The sequence below is a fragment of the Chiloscyllium plagiosum genome, unplaced genomic scaffold, assembly GCF_037043375.1.
Source record: "Chiloscyllium plagiosum isolate Xiang-an unplaced genomic scaffold, Cpla_swu_hap1 HiC_scaffold_17, whole genome shotgun sequence".
In the NCBI taxonomy this organism is placed as follows: domain Eukaryota; kingdom Metazoa; phylum Chordata; class Chondrichthyes; order Orectolobiformes; family Hemiscylliidae; genus Chiloscyllium; species Chiloscyllium plagiosum.
This window is the reverse complement of record NW_028270155.1, coordinates 59,341,581-59,368,691: the sequence shown is the minus strand read 5'-3', so window position 1 is coordinate 59,368,691 and position 27,111 is coordinate 59,341,581. Positions and strand designations below refer to the sequence as shown.

At 44.3% G+C, this 27,111-nt stretch overlaps 1 protein-coding gene across 11 annotated transcripts in view; it reads left to right on the top strand.

Annotated features, from left to right (window-relative positions):
- Positions 1-27,111, top strand: part of nlrc5 (NLR family, CARD domain containing 5) — a 179,509-nt gene that overhangs the window by 113,915 nt on the left and 38,483 nt on the right. For all 11 annotated transcript variants that reach the window (XR_015759976.1, XR_015759975.1, XR_015759977.1 and 8 more), the window contains 9 exons: positions 5,761-5,844; positions 9,485-9,568; positions 10,555-10,638; positions 15,241-15,306; positions 16,053-16,100; positions 16,310-16,393; positions 18,341-18,424; positions 20,377-20,460; positions 25,841-25,924. Coding sequence is in view for 8 of the 11 variants with exons in the window: in XM_043707157.2 (XP_043563092.2) it covers positions 5,761-5,844; positions 9,485-9,568; positions 10,555-10,638; positions 15,241-15,306; positions 16,053-16,100; positions 16,310-16,393; positions 18,341-18,424; positions 20,377-20,460; positions 25,841-25,924 (702 nt within the window). In the remaining 3 variants the exon portion in view is untranslated. The remainder of the gene's footprint in view (positions 1-5,760; positions 5,845-9,484; positions 9,569-10,554; positions 10,639-15,240; positions 15,307-16,052; positions 16,101-16,309; positions 16,394-18,340; positions 18,425-20,376; positions 20,461-25,840; positions 25,925-27,111) is intronic.

Below are 27,111 nucleotides of genomic sequence, written 5' to 3'. Positions count from 1 at the left end.
TAATCAAGCAGTGATTTTCGAAGTGTTTTGAGTCCCAACACTGTCTTGCAGTATATCCAAACAGATTAAAATAACCCCAGTTGTTGCTTCAGGAAGTGATTTTTTGTTTCCTTTATTTGTTCATGGGATATGTCATGCTGCTAGGCCAGCATCCATTGGTCATCCCAATCATGTTGGAGTCACATGTGAGCTAGACCAGGTAAGGATAATAGTTTCCTTCCCTAAAGGGCATTAGTGAATCATATGGAATTTCCCTGACAATCAGCAATGGTTTCATGATAATCATTACTTAGTTCTAGATTTTTTTGTAAAATTGATTCTAAATTCCAGCATCTACCATGGTAGGATTTGGACTCGGGTCCCCAGAACAATACCTGGGTTTCTGGATTAATAGTCTAGCGATAATATCGCTAGTTAGGTCACCGCCTCAAAGAGCAAAGGACAGTACAACATAGAAACAGGCCCATTGGCCCACCAAGACTGCACTAACACATGCCTTTCTAAACTAAAAACCTTTTCACCTCTACTCGGTTTGTATCCCTCTATTCCCTGTCCATTCATATATCTGCCCAGATGCTTCTTAAGCGTTGCTATTACATCTGCCTCCATCATCTCATCTGGCAATGCATTCTAGACACTTACTAACCTTTGTGTAAAAAAAACTTGCCCCTTACATCTCTTTTAAACATTTTACCTTAAACCTAAGTCCCCTAGGAATTGACATTTTTAGTCTGGGAAAAAGCCTCTGACTATCCATGCCTCTCACCATTTTGTAAACTTCTATCAGGTCACTCCTCATCCTTTGACGTTCAAGTGAAAACAAACCAGTTTTGTCCAATCTCTCCTCACAGTTAATATCCTCCAAAACAGACAATGTCCTGGGAAACTGTTTCTGTAACCTCTCCAAAGCCTCCACATCCTTCTGGTAGTATGGCAACCAGAAATGTATGCAATATTCCAAATATAGCCTAACTAAAGTTCTATACAACTACAACATGACTTGCCAAATTTTAGACTCCATGCCCCAAATGATGAAGGCAACCATGTCATATTCCTTCTCAACCATCTTATCCACTTGTGTTGCCATTTTCAGAGCTGTATGCATAGATCCCTCTGTATGTTGATGCTACAGAGGGTTCTGTCATTTTTTGTATACTTCCTTCCTACATTAGATGTACCAAAATGATTAACCTTGCATTTTTCCAGATTAAACTCCATCTGCCATTTTTCCGCCCAAGAGTCCAGCCTACCTATACCCTGCTGTATTCTCTGACAATCCTCCTCAATATCTGCAGCTCCCCTAATCTTTGTGTTATCCACTAACTTACCTATATTATCCTCCAAGCCACTTATATATATTACAAACAACAGGGGTCCTAGCATTGATCCTCATTGAACACCACTGGCCACAGATCTCCAGTCAGAATTACCACTCTCAGTCTTCTATGACCAAGCCAGTTCTGTATACCCGCCTGCTCTCATCCATTATCTTTGCCACTTTCTCAAAAAAACCCAAATACGTTTGTGAGTCAGGACTTCCCTCGCACAAAACCATGCTGCCTATCTCTAATAAGTTGTTAGTTTTCCAAATGTGAGTAAATCCAATCCCTAGAATAATCTTCTCCAATAATTTCCCCAACACTGACGTAAGGCTGACCAGCAGCCTATAATTTCCCGAATTATTCCAGCTGCGCTTCTTAAACAAAGGGACAGTGTCTGCTCTTCTCCAATCCTCTGGGACCACTCCTGTGACTGAAGAGCTTTCGTACAAGGCTCCAGCAATTTCCGCACCTGCCTCTCTCAGCATTCTGGGATAGCTCCCATTAGATCGTGGGGATTTGGTTACCTTAATGCTTTTCAAAACACCCAGTGCCGCCACCTTTTCTGTATTAACATGCCCTAGAATACTAACATACCCTTCCCGAGACTCACCACCCACTGTATCCTTAACCTTTGTGAATACAGATGCAAAATATTCATTTAGGACCTCACCTACTTCCTCTGGCTCCACACATAAATTCCCTTCATTGTCCTTGAGTGGATCTACCTATTTCCCAGCTACCCTTTTGCTCCTTATAGATGTATAAAGCGCCTTGGCATCAATTCTATTTGCCTCCCTGGTTAACTATAGAAATGTATAAATGAGTATAAAGATTGGCTCCAGTTCTATCCTTCATCACTGGCTTTACGGAATATTAGCAGAAAATGGTTGCCTCAAGGCAAAGGTGAGCAAAGGAAAAAAAGACAAAACTACGCTTGTAACACTCATTGTGAACAATGGCAGAAAATGCAACTGTAAATTGCTGAAGTACGATCATCCTCTGATATTCTTGGAGTCTAAACCATATGTTCAGTGAGAGAATGAAGTGGAAATAGATTAGGTCCTAAATGAAGAGAGTGGCCTTGCAGTTGTCACTTTGTACCATATTAAAATCTGAAGAAAATTATTCTGAGAGTTAGATGCAGTTATTACAGATGCTGTCGTTTATACAGCTGTACAAAGAACAAAAAACAACAAAGAAAATTTACAGCACAGGAACAGGCCCTTTGACCCTTCAAGCCTGAGCCGATCCAAATCCTCTGTCTAAACCTGTATCCCTCTGCTCCCCACCTACTCATGCATCTGTCCAGATGCATCTTAAATGAATCTACTGTGCCTGCCTCTACTACTTCTGCTGGCAATGCATTCAAGGCACCCATCATCCTCTGCGTAAAGTACTTGCTGTGTGTATCTTGCTTAAACTCTTCACCACTCACCTTGAAGGCGTGACCCCTCATTATTGAATCCTTCACCCTGGGAAAAAGCTTATCTCTATCTACCCTGTCTATACCCTTCATGATTTTGTAGACTTCAATCAGATCCCCCCTCAAGCTCCTTTTTTCTAATGAAAACAAACCTAACCTACTCAACCTCTCTTCATAGCTAGCAACCTTCCACACCAGGCAACATCCTCGTAAACCTTCTCTGCACCCTCTCCAAAGCGTCCACATCCTTTTGGTAATGTGGTGACCAGAACTGTACACAGTATTCTAAATGCGGCTGAACCAACATTGTGTACAATTTTAACATGACCTGCCAGCTCTTATACTCAATATCCCGTCTGATGAAGGCAAGCATACCATATGCCTTCTTGACCACTCTATCCACCTGTGCAGCAACCTTCAGGGTACAATGGACCTGAACTCCCAGATCTCTCTGCTCATCAACCTTTCCCAAGGCTCTTCCATTCACTGTATAATTCGCTCTAGAATTAGTCTTGCCTAAATGCATCACCTCACATTTGTCTGGATTGAACTCCATCTGCCACTTCTCCGCCCAACTCTCCAGTCTATCTATGTTCTCCACCAACATAGTATGCTACTCCACCAATCTTCGTGTCATCTGCAAACTTGCTGATCATACCAACAGTGCCCTCTTCCAGATCATTTATGTATATCACAAACAACAGTGGCCCCAGCACTGACCCCTGTGGAACACCACTGGTCACCTTTCTCCATTTTGAGAAACTCCCTTCAACTACTACTCTCTGTCTCCTGTTGGTCAACCAGTTCTTTATCTACCTAGCTAGAACACCCTGCACACCATGTGACTTCACTTTCTCTGTAAGACTGTAATAGATTAGCAATACAGTCAGTTCTGCTATAACATGGTAGTTTCATTGTCGTGCAATCCCATGTTATAAGAAAATTGCGTAATAGCAGCACCATTTAAACTAAAGGGGCCGGAATCACATTATGACCTGATTCAGTTCATAGAATCCCTACCATATGGAAACAGGCCCCTCGACCCAACCATCCTTCCAAAGAATAACCCACCCAGACCCATTCCCCTACGTTTTACCCCTGACTAATGCACCTAACCTGCACATCCCTGAACACTCTGCAATTTAACATGGCCAATTCACCTAAACCACACATCTTTGCATTGTGGGAGGAAACCCATGCAGACACAGGGAGAATGCACGGACTCCACATAGACAGTCACCTGAGGATGGGATCGAAGCCAGATCTCTAGTACTGTGTGGCAGCAGTGCTAACCACTGAGTCACCGTGCACACTTTAGAAACAGTGTCCCCAATTCATCATTCATGTTACAGCAAATTCGCATTAATGAAATGTGCGTATAGCAGAACGACCAGTAACAGGTAAAATATGCCCAGGGATCAGTTAACTGATGAATCACTTCAGTGATTTGAGGTATGGTTCTGTGATGAACTGTAGAGAAGCAGGGTCATTGAAAGATGCATGATGCAGAATTCTGAGCAAGAGCATCAAGTGTATGTTAGTAATGTGTAACCCGATAAATAAATATAGAAGTGTGTAAAGACTGGCCCTGGCCCTAACCCTAACCCAGCACTAGCCTTCAGCTAGTTTTACGGAATATAGTAATGGGTACCTTGACTGTACAGATAAAAACAGGTTAAATGACACTACATAAAATCTCTCTTCAGAATCACTCTCTCCACAATTGACGCTCAGTAGCAGTAGTGAGTGCTGTCCACAAGATGCACTGCAGAAATTCACAGTATTCTACATGGCCACACTGTATTTTGCTTTTTGTGATTCACTTGTGGGTCGTGGGTGGCATGGGCTGGACCAGCATTTACTGTCCGTCCCTAGTTCCCCTTGAGTAGATAGTGGTGACAAAAACAGAAATTGCTAGAAAAGCTCAGCAGGTCTGGCAGCATCTGTGAAGAGAAATCAGAGTTAAAGTTTTGCATCCGGTGACCCTCCCTCAGAACAGGAAAGATAGTGATGAGCTGCCTTCTTGAACTGCTGTGGTCCATGTGCAGGTAGACCCACAATGTCCTTAGGGGGGGATTTCCAAGATTTTGACCCAGTGACAGTGAAGGTACAGCAGTTTAGATCCAAATCAGTGGTGAGTGGCTTTGTAGAGGGAGGGGTGACATGCATGGGGTGGTGTTCCCATGTATGTGCTGCCCTTATTTTTCTAGATGGAGGTGGTTGTGGGTTTGAAAGGTGCTGTCTGAGGAACTTTTGGTGAATTTCTGCAGGGCATCTTGGAGATAGTACACACTGCTGCTACTGAGCATCACTTATGGAGGGTTTCTACACAGTGTCATTCAACTTGGTTTTATGCTGTGTGATATTATCCTAATCAGTGGCACAAAAGAATAAAACACTGCACATTCACCAGTATATTAGTTATGCAGAAGACTGGGCTGGCTAATCTCCATACTATTGTTGAAAAGTCTGCAATTTAATAAAAAATTGAATTCTTTCTGTTGTAAAAGAGAGAGGGCTGAGCTTACAGATCTGGGAGATGTCAACTACCCAGCCATGTGGGATGCACGTTACTTTTCTGTGCTAGTTGAACACAATCTGGGGAAATGAGCAGGAACCATACTCCTCGAATGTTAGAACAGTCAAAGCCAGAGTGCACTTAGTGGACTTGATCCAGTAGGCTTTTCATGTCTATTTTCATTTCAGTCGGTGAACAGAGTTGCCACTTTATCTTGTGTTGTTTCAAAGATTTGGATGATCTCCACATGCATTCTGAGCTGACTCTGTATGTGCAATGATGTTAATGGAGTCTATTCCTCTGATTTATACCGTGTTATTTGAATGCTGCTCTGCAGTCGGGAATTCACAGCTCAGTAAAGGTTTTGTCATGCTTCCGTTTCGACTATAATTGGAGAAGAGCAGTTGTGAAAGCAATTTGTTAACCATTGGGAAACGATTGTGTTCAGGAGAGCTGCTTGAGACTGTGCCAAACTGAACTGTTTTGTTTCATTGTAGCCTGACCCGCAACATGATGGGGGATGAAGGTCTACGCAGTTTGGTGGAAGTCGTGACCAATCTCAAAGACTTAAAGGAACTCAAGTGAGTCGAGCACAAACGCAGCAAAGGACATGAATGCCTAATTAAATCTTACTAATGAGAGAGGAGGAACCTTGTCAGTCTAGGTGCCTTTATTTTCACATTCCTGATGCCTGAAATGTTGACTCTCCTGCTGCTCGGATGCTGCCTGACCTGCTGTGCTTTTCCAGCACCACGCTATTTGACTCTGATCTCCAGCATCTGCAGTCCTCACTTTATCCTAGTCTTTATTTTCCTGGCAAGCAATAATGTTGAGACATTTAAACAGAATTCAGTCGTTTTTCTGGTGGCCACTGAGGGGAACAAGATGCATTTATGTCGTTAAAGATGTCTACTGTATTCATCCAGTGAAATATCCAAAAGGAACCTTTACCTGCTTTGTGAATAAGTGCCCACAAAACAAGGGACACAGCTTTACGATCAGACAGGTTTTTGGGCAGGGGCGGGGGGATGGCAGGACTGGCTGTTTGATTGGTGGGAGGGTGCTAGGGGGTGTGTCCTTCCTTCCCTGAGGACAGCTGAGGCTCATAACTGGCTCCCTAAGGGCCTTATCCCACAACAGCTAGAACTTCATCACTGGTCAGCGGGGCTCATGCAGTCATACAGGACAGAAATAGACCCTTCGATCCAACCCGTTCAGGCTGACCAGTCTTCCTAAACTGAATTAGTCACATTTGCCTGTGTTTGGCCCCATATCCCTCTAAACCTTTCCTATTTGTGTACCTGTCCAAATGCCTTTTAAGGAGGAGAAAGTGAGGACTGCAGATGCTGGAGTATCAAAGCTGAAAAATGTGTTGCTGGAAAAGTGCAGCAGGTCAGGCAGCATCCAACGAGCAGGAGGATCGACGTTTCAGGCATAAGCCCTTCTTCAGGAAATGCCTTTTAAGTGCTGTAACTGTACCTGCATCTATCATTTCTCTCTGGCAGTTCATTCCACAAACACACCACCCCCTCCATTTTCACAATCCTCACTATTGACCCATATCACTCCTCTCACTTGCAGCACTCCATACTGACTATAACCTGCAACAATAAGTCCTTTTATAATTCAAACTATATGATTGCTGATTAACTAAGAAATTACAAACACCATCCTGTTAAGCAATGAGTTATGACATTATATTTGCTATACAAAAAAATTCCATAGCTCTTACCCAGAATCTTAAAATCTGTCCCCAGTCCTTATACCATCTCTTAATGAGAAAAGCTTTTTGTCTACTTTATCTAACCCTACCATAACCTTGTACATCTCCCCTCAATCTCCTTTGCTCCAAGAACAAATCACCTTCTCAACTTAATTTTGTATTTAAAATCTCTTATCCTTGAAAAACACCTCCACACTGCAGCCTCTAAATGACTTCACATCCTTCCTAAAGTACTGTCAATAAGTATTCAAATAAATCCCCAAAAAATTCTCATTTCCAGACAATTAGTCTTGAAACATGATTCACAACCAAAAGGTTCATTAAATTGCATTTAATTAAAAATACAACCTTCAAGGCTGATGCAGCTTTTTTCCACTCTGGGGCTAAATTCTGACAATGTCCACACCTGAAACAGGAAAAGACAAATTCCTTAACTAATATCAGGTTATATTTAAAAAGTGCTCAAGATACGATGTCTTATAAATGCACGACTACAGATAATTATAGCCATACACAAGTAATGTATTCTGAATGCCAGTATGTTTGTACACATTTGCCAAGATGACCATATTCCATTTTCAAAACCAACATGGATTGCACTTTGTAGATTTTTCCATGTTGTCTGAAGCAGAGAATGTTCTATCTGATCTTGACCTGGAGAGTTTATGGAGCTAACATTTAGTGATGCTCCAAGATCACAGACATGAAAGGACTTACAAATGGCAAATATGCAGCTAGCTGCATAAAGGGTGAAGTATGGTTAGGAGTGCAATGAAATAATCAGACTTCAGGGCAACAGCAGGTGCAAGAGATGCAGAGAGATACTAGTTAATATAGAGAGGAGATGGTCATGTAGCAATGATGGAAGAATGGAAAGTCATAAATCAATGTTGAATGGATGAGAAGGTCTGCTCCAGCACTGAACAGTGGTCAGGCACAATCAACAAATCGATTACAAGAACAAGCAACTAGTGCAATAGCAAAGACGACGCTTTAGTCTTCTACAGTGTAACAGACTGTGTCAAGAACTGCAGTTTGCTGATCACCTTATTATATGCCTGTCAATTGTTAAGGAGAAAATATAGAAATGATCTAAAAGTCAGACAACCAAAAAATTCAGTAGACAAGCTAACCCATTACAGATTCTTAATACAGATTTAGAATCCCTGGGCAATCATGTGCTCTAAGCAGGCAATCTTTCATAACAATACCTGACAGATCTGAAGTGTGCTTTATGCTATTTTGGTTTGCATTTGATGATTTTCAAAACAATGTGGAAAATCATCTTTGTATAATGCCTTTAAGAAAACCATAAATGCATTCATATGACCCATTCTGTCCATTCAGCTTAATTCTACACTCTCCAACAAACATTCAAGGGATGATTAAAACTTAGCTCCTAAAGAAATGTTTCAGCCAATTTGTTCTAATGAACAAAATTGGTCACTTGTCCTGCAAGATGGTGTCAACACTATTTACTCAGGAAAGTATGGCAAGTTTAGGAGAGGAGAGCAATTCTTACTGCTCAAAAAAAAACTTTTACACAACATTGTATTGGCTGGCATTTAGCTGGATTCAATCTGACTTGTAGATATTTCTTAGTGAGACTTTTAGAATTAACTTCAACAAAAATGTGGGCGACATGGTGGCACAGTGGTTAGCACTGCTGCCTCACAGCGCCTGAGACCCGGGTTCAATTCCCGCCTCAGGCGACTGACTGTGTGGAGTTTGCACATTCTCCCCGTGTCTGCGTGGGTTTCCTCCGGGTGCTCCGGTTTCCTCCAACAAAAAAAAATGTGCAGGTTAGGTGAATTGGCCATGTTAAATTGCGCATAGTGTTAGGTGAAGGGGTAAATGTAGGCGAATGGGTCTGGGTGGGTTACGCTTCGGCGGGTTGGTGTGGACTTGTTGGGCCGAAGGGCCTGTTTTCACACTGTAATTAATCTAATCTAATCTAAACCTTTTTCACTTCCCTCTCACCCAGGGGTGCAGCATCAGTCCCTAGTAAATTCCGACATGCAGTACTGGCAGTGTCCACCACTCTCAGTGGCACTGTAGGATGCGTCCAAGCAGTCGGTGTCTCTCTTGGGGATGGAATCACAGCTCTATTTTTTGTTTAATATAACCCCCACACTACCGCCTAACTGCGGTAGCGCTTTTCTTTTCCCCAGCACCCATGGTTTGTGTGCAGGTATGAGACACAGTGCGAGACACAAAGTGCACGAATCTTTATGCAATTTCCACCACCAGGAAGATAGGAAAACACCCGAGTGGCGGAATCACAGCTCTATTCAGGATTTAACCCTGTGGGGGGAGGGGACAGAAAATAAAGCAGAGGATTGTGGGCAACAATGCCCAAGTAAGTGCCTGGTTCTTTGTTAGAATTACTGAAAACCTTCATTACATAGATCTCACTGGTATTGGACAGTTAATAAACCTTCCCTTCCCTTCACTTCACTTCCTTGGAAATGTGAGACTTGTAATGTCTTTTTCTCCAGCCTACAGAGGAATGGAATTTCTCTTGCTGCAATGGAGAGTCTCTTGGAGGCATGTATGGCTTGTCCTAAAGCATTAACAGTCAGGTAAGAGTGTTGCTGCCTGAGGTGAAAGAAATGATGCAGTGTTCATTATTTCTAAATTATTTCTCTTCCAACTGTACTGTCCATGCTGCTTATTGGCTTTGATGCCTGTCAACCATTCTGTCCTCAGGTCATTGTGACCTGACCTTTGAGACTCCTGCATGTGAATTATCATGGGGATACTTTTTTTCTTTTTCACCATTTAGAAGCTGGTAAATTGAAAATTTCAGCAAAGACTTTAGGAATCTCACTTCAAGATCCCAAATTGACTCCAGGGCCATAATTTTTCCTGTAGGTTCCTTCCATCAGGTACAAGTGGGGGGGGGGGGGGAAATGTCCCATCTCCCCTGGAAACAGCATGTGATTTTTCCTGTAATGATCAATTAGCAGCCAGTGGACAAGCTCACCATCCGCAGAGCTGGGGAGCTATGGCAAATCTAAAATCGAAAACGATCTTTGCAACTGGGCCACGTTTAGAGGATGGGTAGGTGGGATGGAGTGAGGAGGGAATGATGGTGCAGGACGCACCACAGGCTGTTGCTGAGCTAAATCCAGACAAATGGAGAGGTTGTTTAAGCATGCCTACTGCGCCGCCTGTTTGCACCACGCCCTGTTTGCTCCTGCTCCCCCCACTTCCCCAAAACCTAGTCAACCACCAAGAAGCTGCTTGTGGATAGCTCACTGATCCCAGGTGCCTGTGAAGATCTGGAAGCTAATTGGAGCATCCCACGTGACTGGATAGTCTGTAGCTTCATCAAGCACCTGCTACTTGTTGACATATAGCTCTTCTGCTCCTCTCCACCCTGCTTTGCCTCTGGGTAACCCGCCCTGGTGCAGGACGGAGCCAAGGGCCTTGCGTACTGTCTTTTTGTCCCCTCAGTTCCGAGGCTTGACTGGGGCTGAAAATTCTTGCCTTGGTCACCTAAGAATCTGTGGTATTGAAGTTAAAATGCAGTCATCGGCAGTGGCACTTTTGGTTTGCTTTTCAGGTTTGAAGAGCCGTGGATCACTGGTGAAGATGCTGCCAATCTTACACAATGTATCTGTACTCATCTGAATGTCGCGGACATTGGGTCAGTAAGAACGGGTCAAAAGAAATGAACTATTCTATCAATTGCCTAGTTTAAATCTATTACTGCCATTAAATCAATATTTATTGCCTGTTAAATTTTAAGATTTATTCTTTGGGATTGAAGTGAACACTGCTGGAAAATGGAAGGCACTGCATACTACATCCTGCTTTCTAACTTTAGCGCCCTGGGCAGGATGAAGGATGTTAAGGTTGGATGCCCATAACTTGACCCTGTTTGGATTCTTCCATTAAAGCAAATGGGTCCAATTTTAACACCATATAACCAACTGGTTTTTGTGTAAGTTAAAATCCAGCTCAGTGCAAAGTCAGGCTGGCTGGGAATCTGACCTCCAGACACAAATAGGAAAAGACCAAGCAATCACTCAAGCCTGCCCCTCACTCCCTATGTCCCAATAGCCATTGGGAGAGGGAAAGAACAGGGCCAGTAAGGGAAAGAAAAAGCTCTGGAAATTTGACGTGAGCCTACCCCATTCTCGCCTTATCAGATAGAGTTTTTGCTCAGTTTTGGGGAAAGAGGTGTCTGGAATCCCATTCAAAAGCACCTCAATTTTCAAATTCACGTTGTGCCTCTCAAAACGTGCAATATTGAATCATCCATCTATTTTATATCTGTCCTGGCTGGATATGTAAAAGCATACCAGGAGGAATTTTGTAATATACAGCTGATCAAATACTGGCCCCTTTTACACTATCGCTTAATGCCAAATCAATTCCCAATATTATTCAAGCTTGCATTAGATTGCAAAATAAGGCATATCTTTACCCAGGCTTTCAAAACATTTAGTTTCTTAAAAAAAAACTCCTGTATCAGTAAATATTCTAATACTGTTAATTCCCAGAAGCTAAATGGTTCAGGTAACAAGATTTGAAGAGCGCATTAGGCTTTCCCGTTAAAAAGGTCTGTCTGATTTGGTATGACAGATGAGCTATTCGTGCAATGACATTGCCATTACATTTGGTCTTCCCCATGTAATTACAGTCATAGAGCTGCACAGCACTGAAACAGAACCTACTGTCCAACTAATCCATGCCGATCAGTTATCTTAACCTAATCTAGTCCCATTTGCCAGCACTTGGCCCATATCCCTCTAAGCTGAAAAATGTGTTGCTGGAAAAGCGCAGCAGGTCAGGCAGCATCCAAGGAGCAGGCGAATCGATGTTTCGGGCATAAGCCCTTCTTCAGGAATGAGGAAAGTGTGCAAAGCAGGCTAAGATAAAAGGTAGGGAGGAGGGACTTCGGGGAGGGGCATTGGGAATGTGATAGGTGGAAGGAGGTTAAGGTGAGGGTGATAGGCTGGAGAGGGGGTGGGGACGGAAAGGTCGGGAAGAAGATTGCGGGTCAAGAAGGCGGTGCTGAGTCCGAGGGTTGGGACTTCCTCGTGCTCCCACGAGGAGGTTGAACAGTTCATCCACTTTACTAACACCTTCCACCCCGACCTCAAATTCACCTGGACCGTCTCAGACTCCTCCCTCCCCTTCCTAGACCTTTCCATTTCAATCTCGGGCGACCGACTCAACACGGACATTTGCTATAAGCCGACTGACTCCCACAGCTACCTAGATTACATCTCCTCCCACCCTGCCCCATGTGAAAACGCCATCCCATATTCCCAATTCCTTCGCCTCCGCCGCATCTGCTCCCAGGAGGACCAATTCCAATACCGAACAACCCAGATGGCCTCCTTCAAAGACTGCAATTTCCCCCCAGACGTGGTTGATGATGCTCTCCACCGCATCTCCTCCACTTCTCGCTCCTCCGCCCTTGAGCCCCGCCCCTCCAATCGCCACTATGACTAAACCCCACTGGTCCTCACCTACCACCCCACTAACCTCCAGATACATTGTATCAACCTTCGTCATTTCCGCCACCTCCAAATAGACCCCACCACCAAGGATATATTTCCCTCCCCTCCCCTATCAGCGTTCTGGAAAGACCACTCCTTCTCGTCAGGTCCACACCCCCCACCAACCCAACCTCCACTCCCGGCACTTTCCCCTGCAACCGCAAGAAATGCAAAACTTGCGCCCACACCTCCCCCCGTCACTTCCCTCCAAGGCCCCAAGGGATCCTTCCATATCCGTCACAAATTCACCTGCACTTCCACACACATCATTTACTGCATCCGCTGCACCCGATGTGGCCTCTTCTACATTGGGGAGACAGGCCGCCTACTTGCGGAACGTTTCAGAGAACACCTCTGGGACACCCGCACCAACCAACCCAACCAGCCCATGGCTGAACACTTTAACTCCCCCTCCCACTCCGCCAAGGACATGCAGGTCCTTGGCCTCCTCCATCGCCAGACCTTGGCCACACGACGCCTGGAGGAAGAGCGCCTCATCTTCCGCCTAGGAACCCTCCAACCACAAGGGATGAATGCAGATTTCTCCAGCTTCCTCATTTCCCCTCCCCCCGCCTTATCTCAGTCCCAACCCTCGGACTTAGCACCGCCTTCTTGACCCGCAATCTTCTTCCCGATCTCTCCGCCCCCACCCCCTCTCCGGCATATCACCCTCACCTTAACCTCCTTCCACCTATCGCATTCCCAACGCCTCTCCTCCAAGTCCCTCCTCCCTACCTTTTATCTTAGCCTGCTTGGCACACCTTCCTCATTCCTGAAGAAGGGCTTATTCCTGAAACGTCGTTTCTCCTGCTCCTTGGATGCTGCCTGGCCTGCTACGTTTTTCCAGCAACACATTTTTCAGCTCTGATCTCCAGCATCTGCAGTCCTCACTTTCTCCATATCCCTCTAAATCCTTTCTATTCATATACCCATCCAGATGCCTTTTAAATATAATTGTACAGCCTCCACCACTCCCTTTGGCAGTTCATTCCATACACACACCACTCTGCGTGAGAAAGTTGCCCTTAGATCCCTTTTAAGTCTTTCCCCTCTCACCTTAAACTATGCCTTCTAGTTTTGGACTCCCCCACCCTGGGGAAAAGAGCTTGGCTATTCACCCTATCATGTCCCGCATGATTTTATAAACTTCTATAAAGTCACCCCTCAGCCTTCGATGCTCCTGGGAAAACAGCCCCAGCCTATTAAGCCTCTCCCTATGGATCTAACCCTCCAACCCTGGAAACATCCTTGTAAATCTTTTCTGAAACCTTTCATGTTTCACAACATCCTTCCAAGAATAGGGAGACCAGAATTCCACGCAGTATCTCAAAAGTGGCCTAACCAATGCCCTGCATAGCTGCAACATGACCTCCCAATTTCTATATGCTGAACAATAAAGGCAAGCTTACCAAATGCCTTCTTCACTATCCTATCTACCTGCAACTCTACTTCCAAGGAGCTATATATAATTACTTGCCATGCAGTGAGAACTTCCACACTGGAACTGTGAAGGAGGATGTCAAAGAGTAATCTTTGCTAGGGCAGTCCAGCCTCTTACAGGAACGTGGTTGTTAGACGACAGATGGATTGCAGTATTTAGGAAATAGTTTGGTTTCGTGTGGCTGTCTCACTTGAAGATTCTTTGGTGATCTAAGGAAGCTTGAGATGAGAGATAAAAACAAAGTGAAACCATATGACTAATGCCACCTGTTCAGTGTGGTGCTGTGATTACCTTGATGTGGAATCCGCCACATGCCAAGTGAGTGGCAGATTCACCACAAATAGCTGCCTGTGGATAGCAGTCTGTGCATGCACTGTCATGAAAACTGTCAGAATGATTTGTCTTTTATTGCTGCCTACATGTTTTCCTCAGAAAATTGTGGGGGTTTGGACAATGGACCAATCGGGGAACCTCACTGCAGGCTCACCTTTCCAGGAACTTGGAGACAAGACTAGGCCATTTAGCCTTTTCTGCACCATTCATTTGGATCTGGTTGATGTTCAGTTTGACTCCATTGACTTGCATTTGCTTCAAATCTTTTGAGACCCTTGGCTAACGAAATCCCACCCACCATAGTCTGAAAATTCTCCTAAAATCTTATTATCCTTTGATTGAGAAGGTTGCAGATTTCTGATTACTTTTATGTGAGAAATTCCTTCCTGATTTCCTTCCTAAATTCTTCACTTCAATTTCAAGATGTCCCCTTGTTCTTGATTTCTCCATTGGAGGGAATAGTTTCTCAATATTCAATTTATCGAAGCATTTTAGTCTGTTGAACACTTGAGTCAGGTCACTGCACCAATCGTCTGTACTCACTGAAATATGAACCAAGGCGGTTTGGCCTCATTGGGCAGGTGACGGCCATCCAACCTGGTTATCAACAGAATGTTGCCAATTGGCATCTCCTTTGCTCTTGGCCTCTTGTGATATCTGTTGTCACCTTGAGGTGATTCTGTGCTTCATTAGTGACAGTAACACCACTGTGTAGCCACTATAAAGAATATTGAAAGATAAGTCAGTCCAAGAGATGTTCTCAGGTGCTCACTGCTATTCGTTCACTGACTAACCATCCCCTTAAAGGCTACCTGTTATGGCTGACTTCCCAATTGCACTATTTTCATTTAATTCTCAAATTTCAGGAGTCCTATATTGGGTCTTTCAAAAGAAATTACTCAAAATGTCTGTCCTGTTTGAGAATCTGCATTTTATTGATGTCAATGAAAACTTGCTTTTGTAGTGTGAAGAAGAGTACGGTTTCAATAAGACTGGTTGACGAGGGTTGGCGACTTGCTAATGATGACAGGTATGAGACCCTTGAACTACCACCCACCACCCCCTCGCGCCCCCCCCCCCCCAACACACATGCGCACACATTCATTCATGAATATGAATTCAAAACCAGTAGAGAGTTTGTTGCAAATATTATATGTGAGAAAAAATAAGCAGGGAAAGCAATTTCTGTAGATCCCAATGTGCTGACCCCAAGGTGGAGAGTTAATCTCACAGATCTTTTGCTTTTAGTAATGCTGACATGAGGTATTGTCTGCTGCATGATAGTTATCTTTGATTCAATAGCTGATCGGGTGGACTAGGTCTCTCTTTTGTATTAGACAACTTTCTTTTGAATCCCTAGGGGTTTTTTTTTGTCTTTTCACTTACCCGGAGAAGGAAGGGAACAGAGAGGGAGAGATGTTCCTTGTTTGCAGGTTTCTGGCTGTCTCTGGGAGCACTGTGCTCATAGGTCCATAACAAAATGCAATCTGAAGTCACTGGGCAAAGTTTCCTGACCTCAAGAGATTCTTGGTGCCTCTGTCTCTCATAATGTATCCACCACACTGCTCCAAAACATAACGCAGTTCAGTGTAGCTGATAGCTGCATTGCTAACGAGTCAGAAACTCAAGACTAAGGACAGTACAGTACAGTTTCACTGGACCATATTGTGCCTGGAAAGACACCTGGCTCACTGGTGTTACATATTCACAGAGCATCTAATCTCCAGAGATATGCAATAAACAGAACTAATCCGAGATCTTTCTGATCCCTTTCAGCACCAGAATAGACCCTGGAGCACAGCATCCATCTTTACAATCCATCAGGTGACCATTCCATTTGATTTACTGTAAAATGCTCTGTTTGAATTCAGACTATATTGTGAGGATATTTAATTGTTATTTTTATACTTAATGCACCCGTAGTTGATCTGCAGAAGTTTAATGGAAAAGCATCAAATTGTATACAGTGAATTGTTTATTGGTAACATTCCCAATTGTCAAGTAAATGCCTTTGTCCTTTTGCCAATTTTCAGTTTATACGAGTGTGGAATTGAGGCTCCGCAGCTCCTCCGTCTCGCACCCATAATTAAACAGTGTTCAGACCTAGTGGAGCTCCAGTAAGTCACTCCCTCATCAGACCTTTCACGTGTGTGCGTGTGTGTGAGAATGACTGTAACATGCTTGTATCTTGTTCATAAACACAAATTGCTCAGCTGAAAAAGGCTGAGGATCATCTCGTTTACCTTCTACCAACCTTCACATGACCTAAAGGCAGCCCACAATTTTTCCGATCTTTTGCTTAGATGCTGCCTGGTTTGCTGAAGTGATTTATTCGCTGAGTGATGGCAGTTCCAATAGTTCTGAAGAAGGGTCACTGGACCCGAAACATTGACTCTACTTTCTCTCCACTGCCACACCCGCTGAGTTTCTCCAGCAATTTCTGATCTTGTTTCAGGTCTCCAACATCTGCAGCTATTTGTTTTTTGTTTGTTTTGCTGTTCAAGTGGTTCTGCACTCTGCTTACAGAACCTGTGTATAGCATAAAGCACCTCTGACAATATACCTCCTGCAAATGTGTAGCAGGAGCTCTTAGTGTGTTGTCCCATGGATACAGTTATAGCTTTTCAGAAACAAAATGGTAGAATCACAAAATTCAATTTGCAAAAGCTAAGAAGAATCCAGGCACCTTTCATAACTCTACTGTAAAATGTAATTTATTAAATAAAGCAGTGAGCTTAACCATCACGTCCTCACTATGGATAGAATTGTTTTGAAGAGCATATTTACCCCTTGTACATTGCTATTTTGTACTTTTTAGATTTTGTTATTTGCTGGGTCTAACTCCTATGCTGTGGAAGATTAAACAGTGAATTGAATTGTAATCCTGCCCAAAGTAGGACCCAGCCTATGTCTTTTCTCTTATCACAGTATTTGCTGGTTCAGTGAATCTCATTAATGTGTTAGTAATTGTAATTTTCTGTGTCATATAGTTGTAGAGTTGTGTAGCGTGCAAACAGACCCTTCAGTCCAAATCGTCTGTGCTGATCAAATATCTTAAATGAATCTAGTCCAATTTGCCAACATTTGGCCCATATCCCTCCAAACCTTCCTATTCATGTACCCATCCAGAGGCCTTTTAAATGTTGCAATAGTATCAGCCTCCACCGCTTCCTCTGGCAGCTCATTCCACACACGTAGTACCCTCAGCATGGAAAAGTTGTCCCTTAGGTCCCTTTTAAATGTTTCCCCTCTCACCTTAAACCTATGCCCTCCAGTTTTGACCGTGGGGAGAGGCTTAAGTCCCACCATAGTTCCTGTCATCTAACAAATGTGTATTGACTTGGAGGAGCCGGTGTTGGACTGAGGTGGACAAAGTTTTTAAAATCACACCACACCAGGTTATAGCCCAACAGGTTTATGTGGAAACACTAGCTTTACCTGACGATCTCCTGAAGAAGGAGCGGTGCTCCGAAAGCTAGTGCTTCCACATAAACCTGTTGGACTATAACCTGGTGTGGTGTGATTTTTAATTTGTATTGACAGAGGTCCCATGTTTTAATGGGACAGTAAGCCAAACGTTTCTCCTTTGCGTCACATGGTTATTAAAAATGTCTTGCCATTAACTACAGAAGAACTTGGAGATCACTTAGTGTCTTGACCGATATTCCTCCCTCAACTATCATGGGCAAGAACAGATTAGTGGATTATTTTGGGATCTATTTTACACAATGGTTACCATATTGAAGGACAGTCACTGCCATTCAAATGCATTCAGTTTAGGTCAACTGAATTGGGGCGTTTAAGAGAGCATGTTTTTCGAGGTCTGTCATTGTGATCGGAGGTGAGGATGTCTGTATCTGCTGTAGGCAGTGGAAGTATTCAGTGGCTATAACCCAATGCCACGGAGCAGGAGTCTTGGAGATTTTGGCTTAGTCAGTGCTGGATGGCTAAGAGAGTGAGTGGCTGCTGCACCTGAGTTTAGGAGACGCTGTCCGAGCAAACTGGGCAAGTTGTTCAGTGTCTTATTGTTTATGGAGTTAGTGATCTGCCTCGTGTATTTCCAGTTTATTTCGAAATAAAATCGGCAACAAAGGAGCGGAAATACTGGCTGCGATCCTTCCTGTGTTCCAGAGGCTGAAGAAGCTGAGGTGAGTTCCGGAACAGCTGTTCATGAAACACTTGAGAATATCTAGGAGCCTTTTATAAATCTAACTAATTTTACATTAAATTGTTTCATAAAATGTGCTTGAAATTAAGGATGTGGAGGAGCTTCTTAGATAATTCATGTGTCAAGTGCACTACATAATGTGAAACTGTGCTACACAGCAGTAAGATCTTGATGATCTTCAGCTATACTGAATTAAGAGTAGAGGTTCTACCCTAAGTGTCAGTGCTGCAGGGCAAAGGGCTGGAAGGGGAGTAGTACAGATATTTTCTAATGACCCTGTTCAGAGATATTGTGACAAACTTCTAGAGAAGCTGAAAGTTGAACCCATCTCTCCTGGCCCAGAGGCAGTTACACTACCACAGCAGGTCAAGAGCTCCTCTGCTGCTTCCAACATATTGAATAGAATAGAATTAAATTAATTTATTGTCATGTGTACCGAGGCACAGTGAAAAGCTTTGTCTTGCGAGCAATACAGGCAGATCACAGAGTTTAATACCATGGATAAGTAAATAATAGGTAAACAACAGCAAAAACAAAAACACAGGTACAGGTGAATGCTAAGTTTGTGTGTCCATTCAGCATTCTAACAACAGTAGGGTAGAAGCTGTTATGAAACTGTCTGGTGCGTGTGTTCAGGCTTCTGTACCTTCTCCCCGATGGTAGAGGTTATAGAAAAACATTACCAGGGTGGGATGGATCTTTGAGAATGCTGGCGGCCTTTTCTTGACAGCGGGCCTGGTAGATGGATTCTATAGATGGGAGGTTGGCCTTTGTGATTGTCCGGGCTGAGTTCACCACTCTCTGTAACCGTCTCCGATCTTGAATGGTACAGCTGCCACATCAGGTAGTAATACATCCAGACAGAATGCTCTCGATGGCACACCTATAAAAGTTGGCAAAGGTATTCACTGTCATGCCAAATTTCCTCAGCTGCCTGAGGAAAAAGAGACGTTGTTGGGCCTTTGTAACCAGTGCGTCCACACGAAGAGTCCAAGAAAGCTTGTTGTGGATGATCTCTCCCAGGAGCTTGACACTCTCCACTCATTCCACCTCTGTGCGGTTAGGGGGCAAGGTCAGGCCAAGTTGCGACCACCCTGTGGTCTAAGAGCCTGGGTTGGAGCTTAATCCTAAGTTTGAGAATGGTGACCTGAGATGATATTTGAGGAAATGATCAAATAATGGCCTGAGGTTAGGAGTGGGGTGGGAGGAGGAGAGGGAGAGAGAGAGAGAGAGAAATCCCAAAGCTGGAGAGCCATCTAGTCCTGCGTTCCTGTGAGAGAGGCAGCTCACTGATACAAATGTAGAAGAGGGGAGAGAGAGTGTCTGAAGATTGAGGAATCAGCAACTTCAAAATTTCAAAGGGAACATCATTCACAAGTGTCAGAACTGCCCTTGCAGAGAGGGAATTGCCCTTCTCTAGGCAGTCTGTGGCCATGACAGTAATGACGTCACCACTTCAGTTCTGTAATGCTGACCCCACCACTCAGCCCAGTCCTCAGGGGTCCAACCCAGCTCCTTTCACTGACTGTTTTTCAGCCAATGAGGTTCTGTCTGCACCCTGGAAATTTAACCTCGCTCAGGCCCATTCCTGATGAGCAGCATCTTGTGAAGAAAATCCTTCTCTGACCGACCTGTTACATAACAATGCTGACTTGTGTCCACTGGTGGAGGATAGGTGGTCCCAGTGGAATTGGACCTCAGCAAGTCATTTCCACCTTGAGGAGTGAATGGTAAGTAATTGAGGGTAGACTAATAAAGCGTGATTTAAAACAAGCATGATCTTAGCACCAATTTCGCTCCGGTTTGTCACTGAGCATTTAGTTCAAATTAGTTATATCGTTATGGTCTTCTTCCTCCCGCTGAGAAAGCAGCTCTTGCCCATGCACCAATGTTGTTGCTGTGGGCACCATTACGTTTCCTCTCTTCTTGCAGCCTCGAAGCCATCGACATCAACTCTCAGGGGATGGTGACCCTCGCAGCAAGTCTCTGCAAATGTCGCGACATCAAAGAGATCAAGTAAGTTCACATTTTTCTTTTTGGCTTGATGTCACTATCTTCACTTTATTTTGAGTTCTGAACATTTCTTACTTGTGTGGAAAATATCCTTGACCCCCTTGATCCATTTTATTTGACATTCACTCTGTTGTCACTGTCTATATTTCCCACCACCCGGGAGCCAATGGCTTCAGTTCTTTGTCTTGTTGGGTTGCTACAGCAACTTCCAATATCTCCCTGATCAATAAGGAGCGGTCACCTGAAGTAAGGATACATCGAGGAGACACAGGCACAGGTGCACAGAGACACAGGTACACACGGGGACACATTTACTCAGGCACTTATGCAGATGCAGACACATTGAGATGTACAGACATATGCATGGACACAGAGACACACAGAGAAACATACACAGACATGCGTGGACACAGACACATACAGAAACATGCACAGACACAGACACACACAGATACAGAGACACGGACAGACTCATGCATGGACACCGAGACACAACAGATACACACACAGGCACAGAGACATGTACGGACACAGACACACGCACGGACACAGAGACACATGTACAGACAGAGACACACAGAAACACGCACTGACACAGAGACACACACCGACACACACATTGACACAGAAACACACACAGACACATGCACGAATAGAGACACGTACAGAAAAACACACAGACACAGAGACACACAGACACGTGTACAGACACAGACAGAAACATTGACACAGAAACTCATACAGAGACATGTACAGACACAGACACACATACATACGCACAGACGCAGACACACACACATAAAACACACAGGCACATGCACCATCACAGAGACACACATATACACACACGGACGCAGAGACACACACAGACATACAGAGACACATGCATGGACACAGAGACACACAGACACGCGTAAAGACACCGACACACACACACATGCATGGACACAGAGACACAGACACAGGCATGGACACAGAGACATAAACAGACACATGTACGGAGACAGATACACACACACATGCATGCGCAGACACAGACACACGACTCACACAGAACCACACACACACACAAAGACACACACACATACGCATGCACGGATACAGAGATGCACACAGAAACAGACACACAGAGACACACAAGGACGCAGACACGTACAGAGACACACACACACACACGCATGGATACAGAGACGCACACGGAAACACAGACACAGAGACACACACAGACACGTGCAAGGACACAGACACATGCACAGACACAGAAAGACACACACACACACACACACACATGCAACGACACCGACACAGTGACACACACAGATATGTGCACAGACACAGAGACACATACACACATGCACAGACATAGAGATACGCACAGACACACATTGACACAGATACATTCCATGAACACAGAGACACGCACAGACACATGTACAGTCACAGACACACACATGGACACAGAGACCCACACAGACACTGAGACACAGAAATACGCAGACACACGCACGGAAATGGTGACTGGCAAATGCACAGACACGCCTGTGACACTTTGCCTCCAATTTCCCAGCAATCAACTGGCTGACCTTGTCCGCTTAACCTGGTTAGAGTGTGAAGCTGCCACCATATGGAATATTTAAAGGGATGGGCGTAGATGCCGTCAGGAGAATCTGGGCTGCTTCATCAGGATGAAACGAATAGAAAGATATGTCAGTAATGTGAGAGGAGAAAGAAGGGGAGAGAGTTGGTGTGGAGTATATACAGTAGCACAAATAATTCAAGCTAAATGCTTTATTTATGTGCTGTGCATTCTATAGCCTGACTGATTAGTTGAAACCAGTCAATTACCACCATTCACATCAGAGCAGGAGCAGAGCCTGACAGTTCCTCGAGCCTATTCCACCATTCCGTGAGATCATAATGATCCACCTCATTGCTCCATAACCATTGCCTTGCTAACAGTGACTTCCCCATCTCTGACCATGTCTTTCTTTGAACTCTGACTCTGCAGATGAACAGGAGGGCAAACCCACTGGTTCTGGTTATCTTTTACATTTTGAACCGAGGAAATCATTGGCTTTAACTTCCCTAAAAGAGGGTAGTAACTATGAGCCGAGTAGGTGACTGAAGCTTGGTCTAACCGTGCACAGAAAAGTCTTCAAGGAACTCACTGCCTAGTGTTTGCAATGTTTTATTCTCAAACTGGTTGTTTCATGATCCCACTGAGTGTTGAACAGGTCAATTCATGTATTAACAGCATAAAAATGGGCTCCTATATTTTTGGGGAAGGTGTGGTAAGCAACTTCTTAAATATTTCACGAGGCTTGTAGACGTTTATTGTCCCCCAACGATTTTTGTTCCAGTTTTATTTTTAAAGCCCTCTACGTTAGGTTCGATTTTGTACCATGTTTCAGCAGGTTATCGGGACTTGGTAATCTGCAATTCAGCTTCTTGAAAATGACACGAAGAAATGGATCTGTGAGCCACGTGGTTTTCCGTCAGGAGTATTGGGCAAGACCTAGTTTCTGCCAGTAAAAACAGTGCAGTTTTCCCAGGAGATGGTGAGAGACGTGGCAAGAAAGGAAAAAAAAAAGATGGAATGAGTGGTTCCTGGAGAGAAACTCGTCCTTTGCTTGTTACCCCGAGCAAATATGCACCGGGCAGGAAAGCACTTCCTTGACTCACCAGCAATTACAGGCTTTTAGGAGTCAGTTAATTGTCACTTAAGGGCCTCAATTCTTCACTTCTCCATTCAGCTCTCACCCCAGCAGGCAAGAAAAGTGGCTAGTTTCCTGACTAGTCGGCACAGTGGCTCAGTGGTTAGCACTGCTGCCTCACAGCACCAGGGACCCGGGCTCGATTCCAGCCTCGGCTGATTGTATGTGTGGAGTTTGCACATTCTCCCCATGTCTGCACGGGCTTGCTCTGGTTTCCTCCCACAGTCTAAGAGATGTGCAGGTTAGGTAGATTGGCCATGTTAAATTGCCCATAGTGTTCAGGAATGTGTAGGTTAAGTGCATTACTCTGGGGTAAATATAGGGTAGGGGGAGGGTCAATGTGGACTTGTTGGGCTGAAGGGCCTGTTTCCATGCTGTAGTGATTCAGTGAAACATGATGACCTGCCTGTGTGACTATAGTGCGGCTATAAGAGAGATTTTGTCCTGGTTATTTTTTAATGAAGCACGATTGAGACAGAGGTGAAGAGTGGTCTCCTCAGCATCAATAAACAGTTGGTGATGCCTTGGGAATATTTTAAATAAAAAGTTGGAACAGTGGAAGCAGCCTGAATGGGTGGGGTCAAGCTCCCTCAGAACCAGGCGTTTTAGTTTTGGTTTTTCAGTAGTAGTTTCTGTTGTGGTCTTGAAGCTGGATGTGGAAGCTATTTCTTCCTCTCTCTGTTACAGCTAAAAGCCACGGTTCTCTTCCTGCTATTGGAATTGCATATGAGACAATCTAATTTTCTGAATTTGCCTTTGCTAAGGGTGTGTTTGTGGAATGTTACTGTATTGGAACAGTTGCTCTTTAGTAGTTAAATAACCTATTATTCTGTTAAGTTTTCCAATAGCGTTGTTATTCCAATTTCTTCTTTCTTTTGTTGTATTTTGATTAAAGTAGATGAATAAAGTGTGGCTTCAAATCTGGCAATCTTGACCAATCTAATTGCATCCGCAAGGCAATGCCTGGCACTTGCCTTTAAAATAATAAAAAATTAGGGTCTGGGCTATCACCTATGTTGAGGGGGTGTGGCCCGCTCCCTAACACGTCAGTTTGAGGGGTCTCCAATTCCCCTCAATGGTTGGGAGAGTAGGGGCAAGAGGTTTGCTTCTAAGCCCTCCTCTCCCCACGATAACTACCCTCCTACAAGAGGATAAAAATGATTTGGCTTCTCGCCACCAGATCTCCCAGAGAATAGGCCTTGACGTGGGGACCCAGAAGCTGCTGACATCTGATTGGGTCAGGATCAGATATGGAGATGTTAAAGTGGGTGAAAGCTCCAGCATTCATTTCATTGTCTTTGATTTTAAAGAAAAGGAAACTCTGGACAGTTTCATAAGCGATCGTGTCACTTCCTGCATCATAACAAGGATGACACTGTCTTAGTGTTCAAAGACATTGGAAGATCATGAGGTGTTGGGACATTACGTTCAAGTCTTTATGACGTGGTGTGAAGTTGAGCTCCTCCCTTGAGGTCTTACTGTCACTTCTTGAATCGCTGTCCCTGTTGGTCTTCAAGTTGATATTTGTTGTGATGGTTTCACTCACATGAAGTAACAAGACTTTCACTGTTAACGTGCAAGTACCAATTCCCTGCACCATATCGCTCTCTTTAGCACCTTCATTTGTCATTCTGTAATTCCCTGTCAGACACTTTCCAAGCTGCTCAGGGTCCATTTGTTTCAGTCACGATGTAGACCTTTCAAATGAAGCTGCTCAGAGACAGGTGGGACTTGAACAGGACTGGGGACATGACCACCGAGCCGCAGGACCCTCCTCGATAATGGATATGTTCCAGCCGTGAAATATATCTGTAGAAACCAGCTCAAACAGGCTCTCTGGCAGTAGATTGAGATGATGAGGAGCTATCAGTCTCTCTGCCTTCCTCAGCAGCGAGGACCCGGTTCCATTGAGCTGCTCTTTCCTGTGCTCTAACCAAATGGTTCCTCCCCATCAGTGAGACACCCACCGTCTCTGATTGGACAGTGAGTGGAGAGGAGACATAGTTCCGGCAATGGCACCCTGACACCTACAGGCAACTTCACCCACTTGGAGCTGCTACTGGCTATTGGCTACACCTCCTTTTCTGAGGAAGGATACTCTTACTCTCGAGGGAGTGCAGCGAAGGTTTACCAGGCTGATTTGGGGATGGCGGGTCTGACATATGAGGAGAGATTTGACTGGGTTAGGATTGTTTCCACTGGAGTTCAGGTGAACGAGAGGGTATCTCACAGAGACTTATAAAATTCTCACAGGACTAGACCAGATAGATGCAGAGGATGTTCCCGGTGGTGGACGTGTCCAGAATCAGGGGTCCCAGTCTGAGGATTTGGGGTAGACATTTAGGACGGAGATGAGGAGACATTTCCTCACCCAAAGAGTGGTGAGCCTGTGGAATTCATTACCACAGGAGGCCACTAGATATCGCTATTGGGGCAAATGGGATCAAAGGTTATGGGGAGAAAGCAGGATTAGGCTATTGAGTTGGACGGTCAGCCATGATTGTGGTGGAATAAGCTTGAAGGGCCAAAGCGCCTCCTCCTGCTCCTATCCCGGCCAATATTGACTCCTCATCCAACAAGCGACCAGCTGATCAAACTCATCAAGCCAGGCAGCACCAGTTACTAACCTGTTGTCTTACGGAACCTCTGTTCTTTCTCTGTCATTTCAGCTTGTCACAAAACGAGCTGGGAGAGGAGGGAGCAACCGAACTGGGGAAAATCCTACTGGGGCTGGAACAGCTGAAGAAAATCAAGTAAGATTCCTCGATTTTAGATTAGTCATTCTTTACCATTACACCAGACCGGAAATGTCTCTATGATACCTGATTCTCAAATGTAAAGTAAGGGGATTCCCTTAAACTTGCCTATAAATCACGGGACACTATCCACACCTATATCCTCAGAATAGTTTCTCAGGATCTGAAATTCCATTAATTTAATTGTCTTTAGCATTGCTTTCTCAGCGTTCTTACTCATTCACAACCGGCAAGTGTTTACTCCCCATTCCCAATTGCCCGGGGGTGTTAAGAGTCAACCACATTGTTGTGGGTCTGGTTGGTACGAGGTAAACCTTCTATTCCAGACTTGTCCTGAATTCAAATTTTACTCTCTGCTGTGATGAGGCTTGAGCCCATGTCACTTGCAGCATCATGGATTGCTAGCCTAGTGACATTACCACGACGCCAGCATCTCCCCAACTCACGTGAGGCTATAATCCAGGTAAAACGGGAGTCGGGAACACAAACAGAAAAACTCAGCAGGTCTGGCAGCATCTGTGGAGAGAAAGCAGAGTTAATGTTTCAGGTCAGTGATCCTTCTCCAGAAAAATGGGAGTGAGATTAACACGAGGTTTCATCACCCCTTGGTACATCTCAAACCTTAAATTCACTGGCAATGTTTGTGACCATCCATCTTTTCAGATAATATTGTTCTCTCTAAACGAAGGGAATCAGAAAGATATATGTTGAAGTTTTAGGCTGTCATTAAATCTTCCAATTAATGTTCTTGTTGAGCTTTAGACTTTGACTAAATGTAAATGTCACAGAGTCACAGAGATGTACAGCATGGAAACAGACCCTTCGGTCCAGCCCGTCCATGCCAACCAGATATCCCAACCCAATCTGGTCCCACCTGCTAGCACCCGGCCCATATCCCTCCAAACCCTTCCTATTCATATACCCATCCAAATGCCTCTTAAATGTTGCAATTGTACCAGCCTCCACCACTTCCTCTGGCAGCCCATTCCATACACATACCACCCTCTGCGTGAAAAAGTTGCCTCTTAGGTCTCTTTTATATCTTTCCCCTCTCACCCTAAATCTCTGTCCTCTAGTTCTGGATTCCCCCACCCCAGGGAAAATACTTTGTCTATTTATCTTATCCATGTCCCTCATGATTTTATAAACCTTTATAAGGTCACCCCTCAGCCTCCGACACTCCA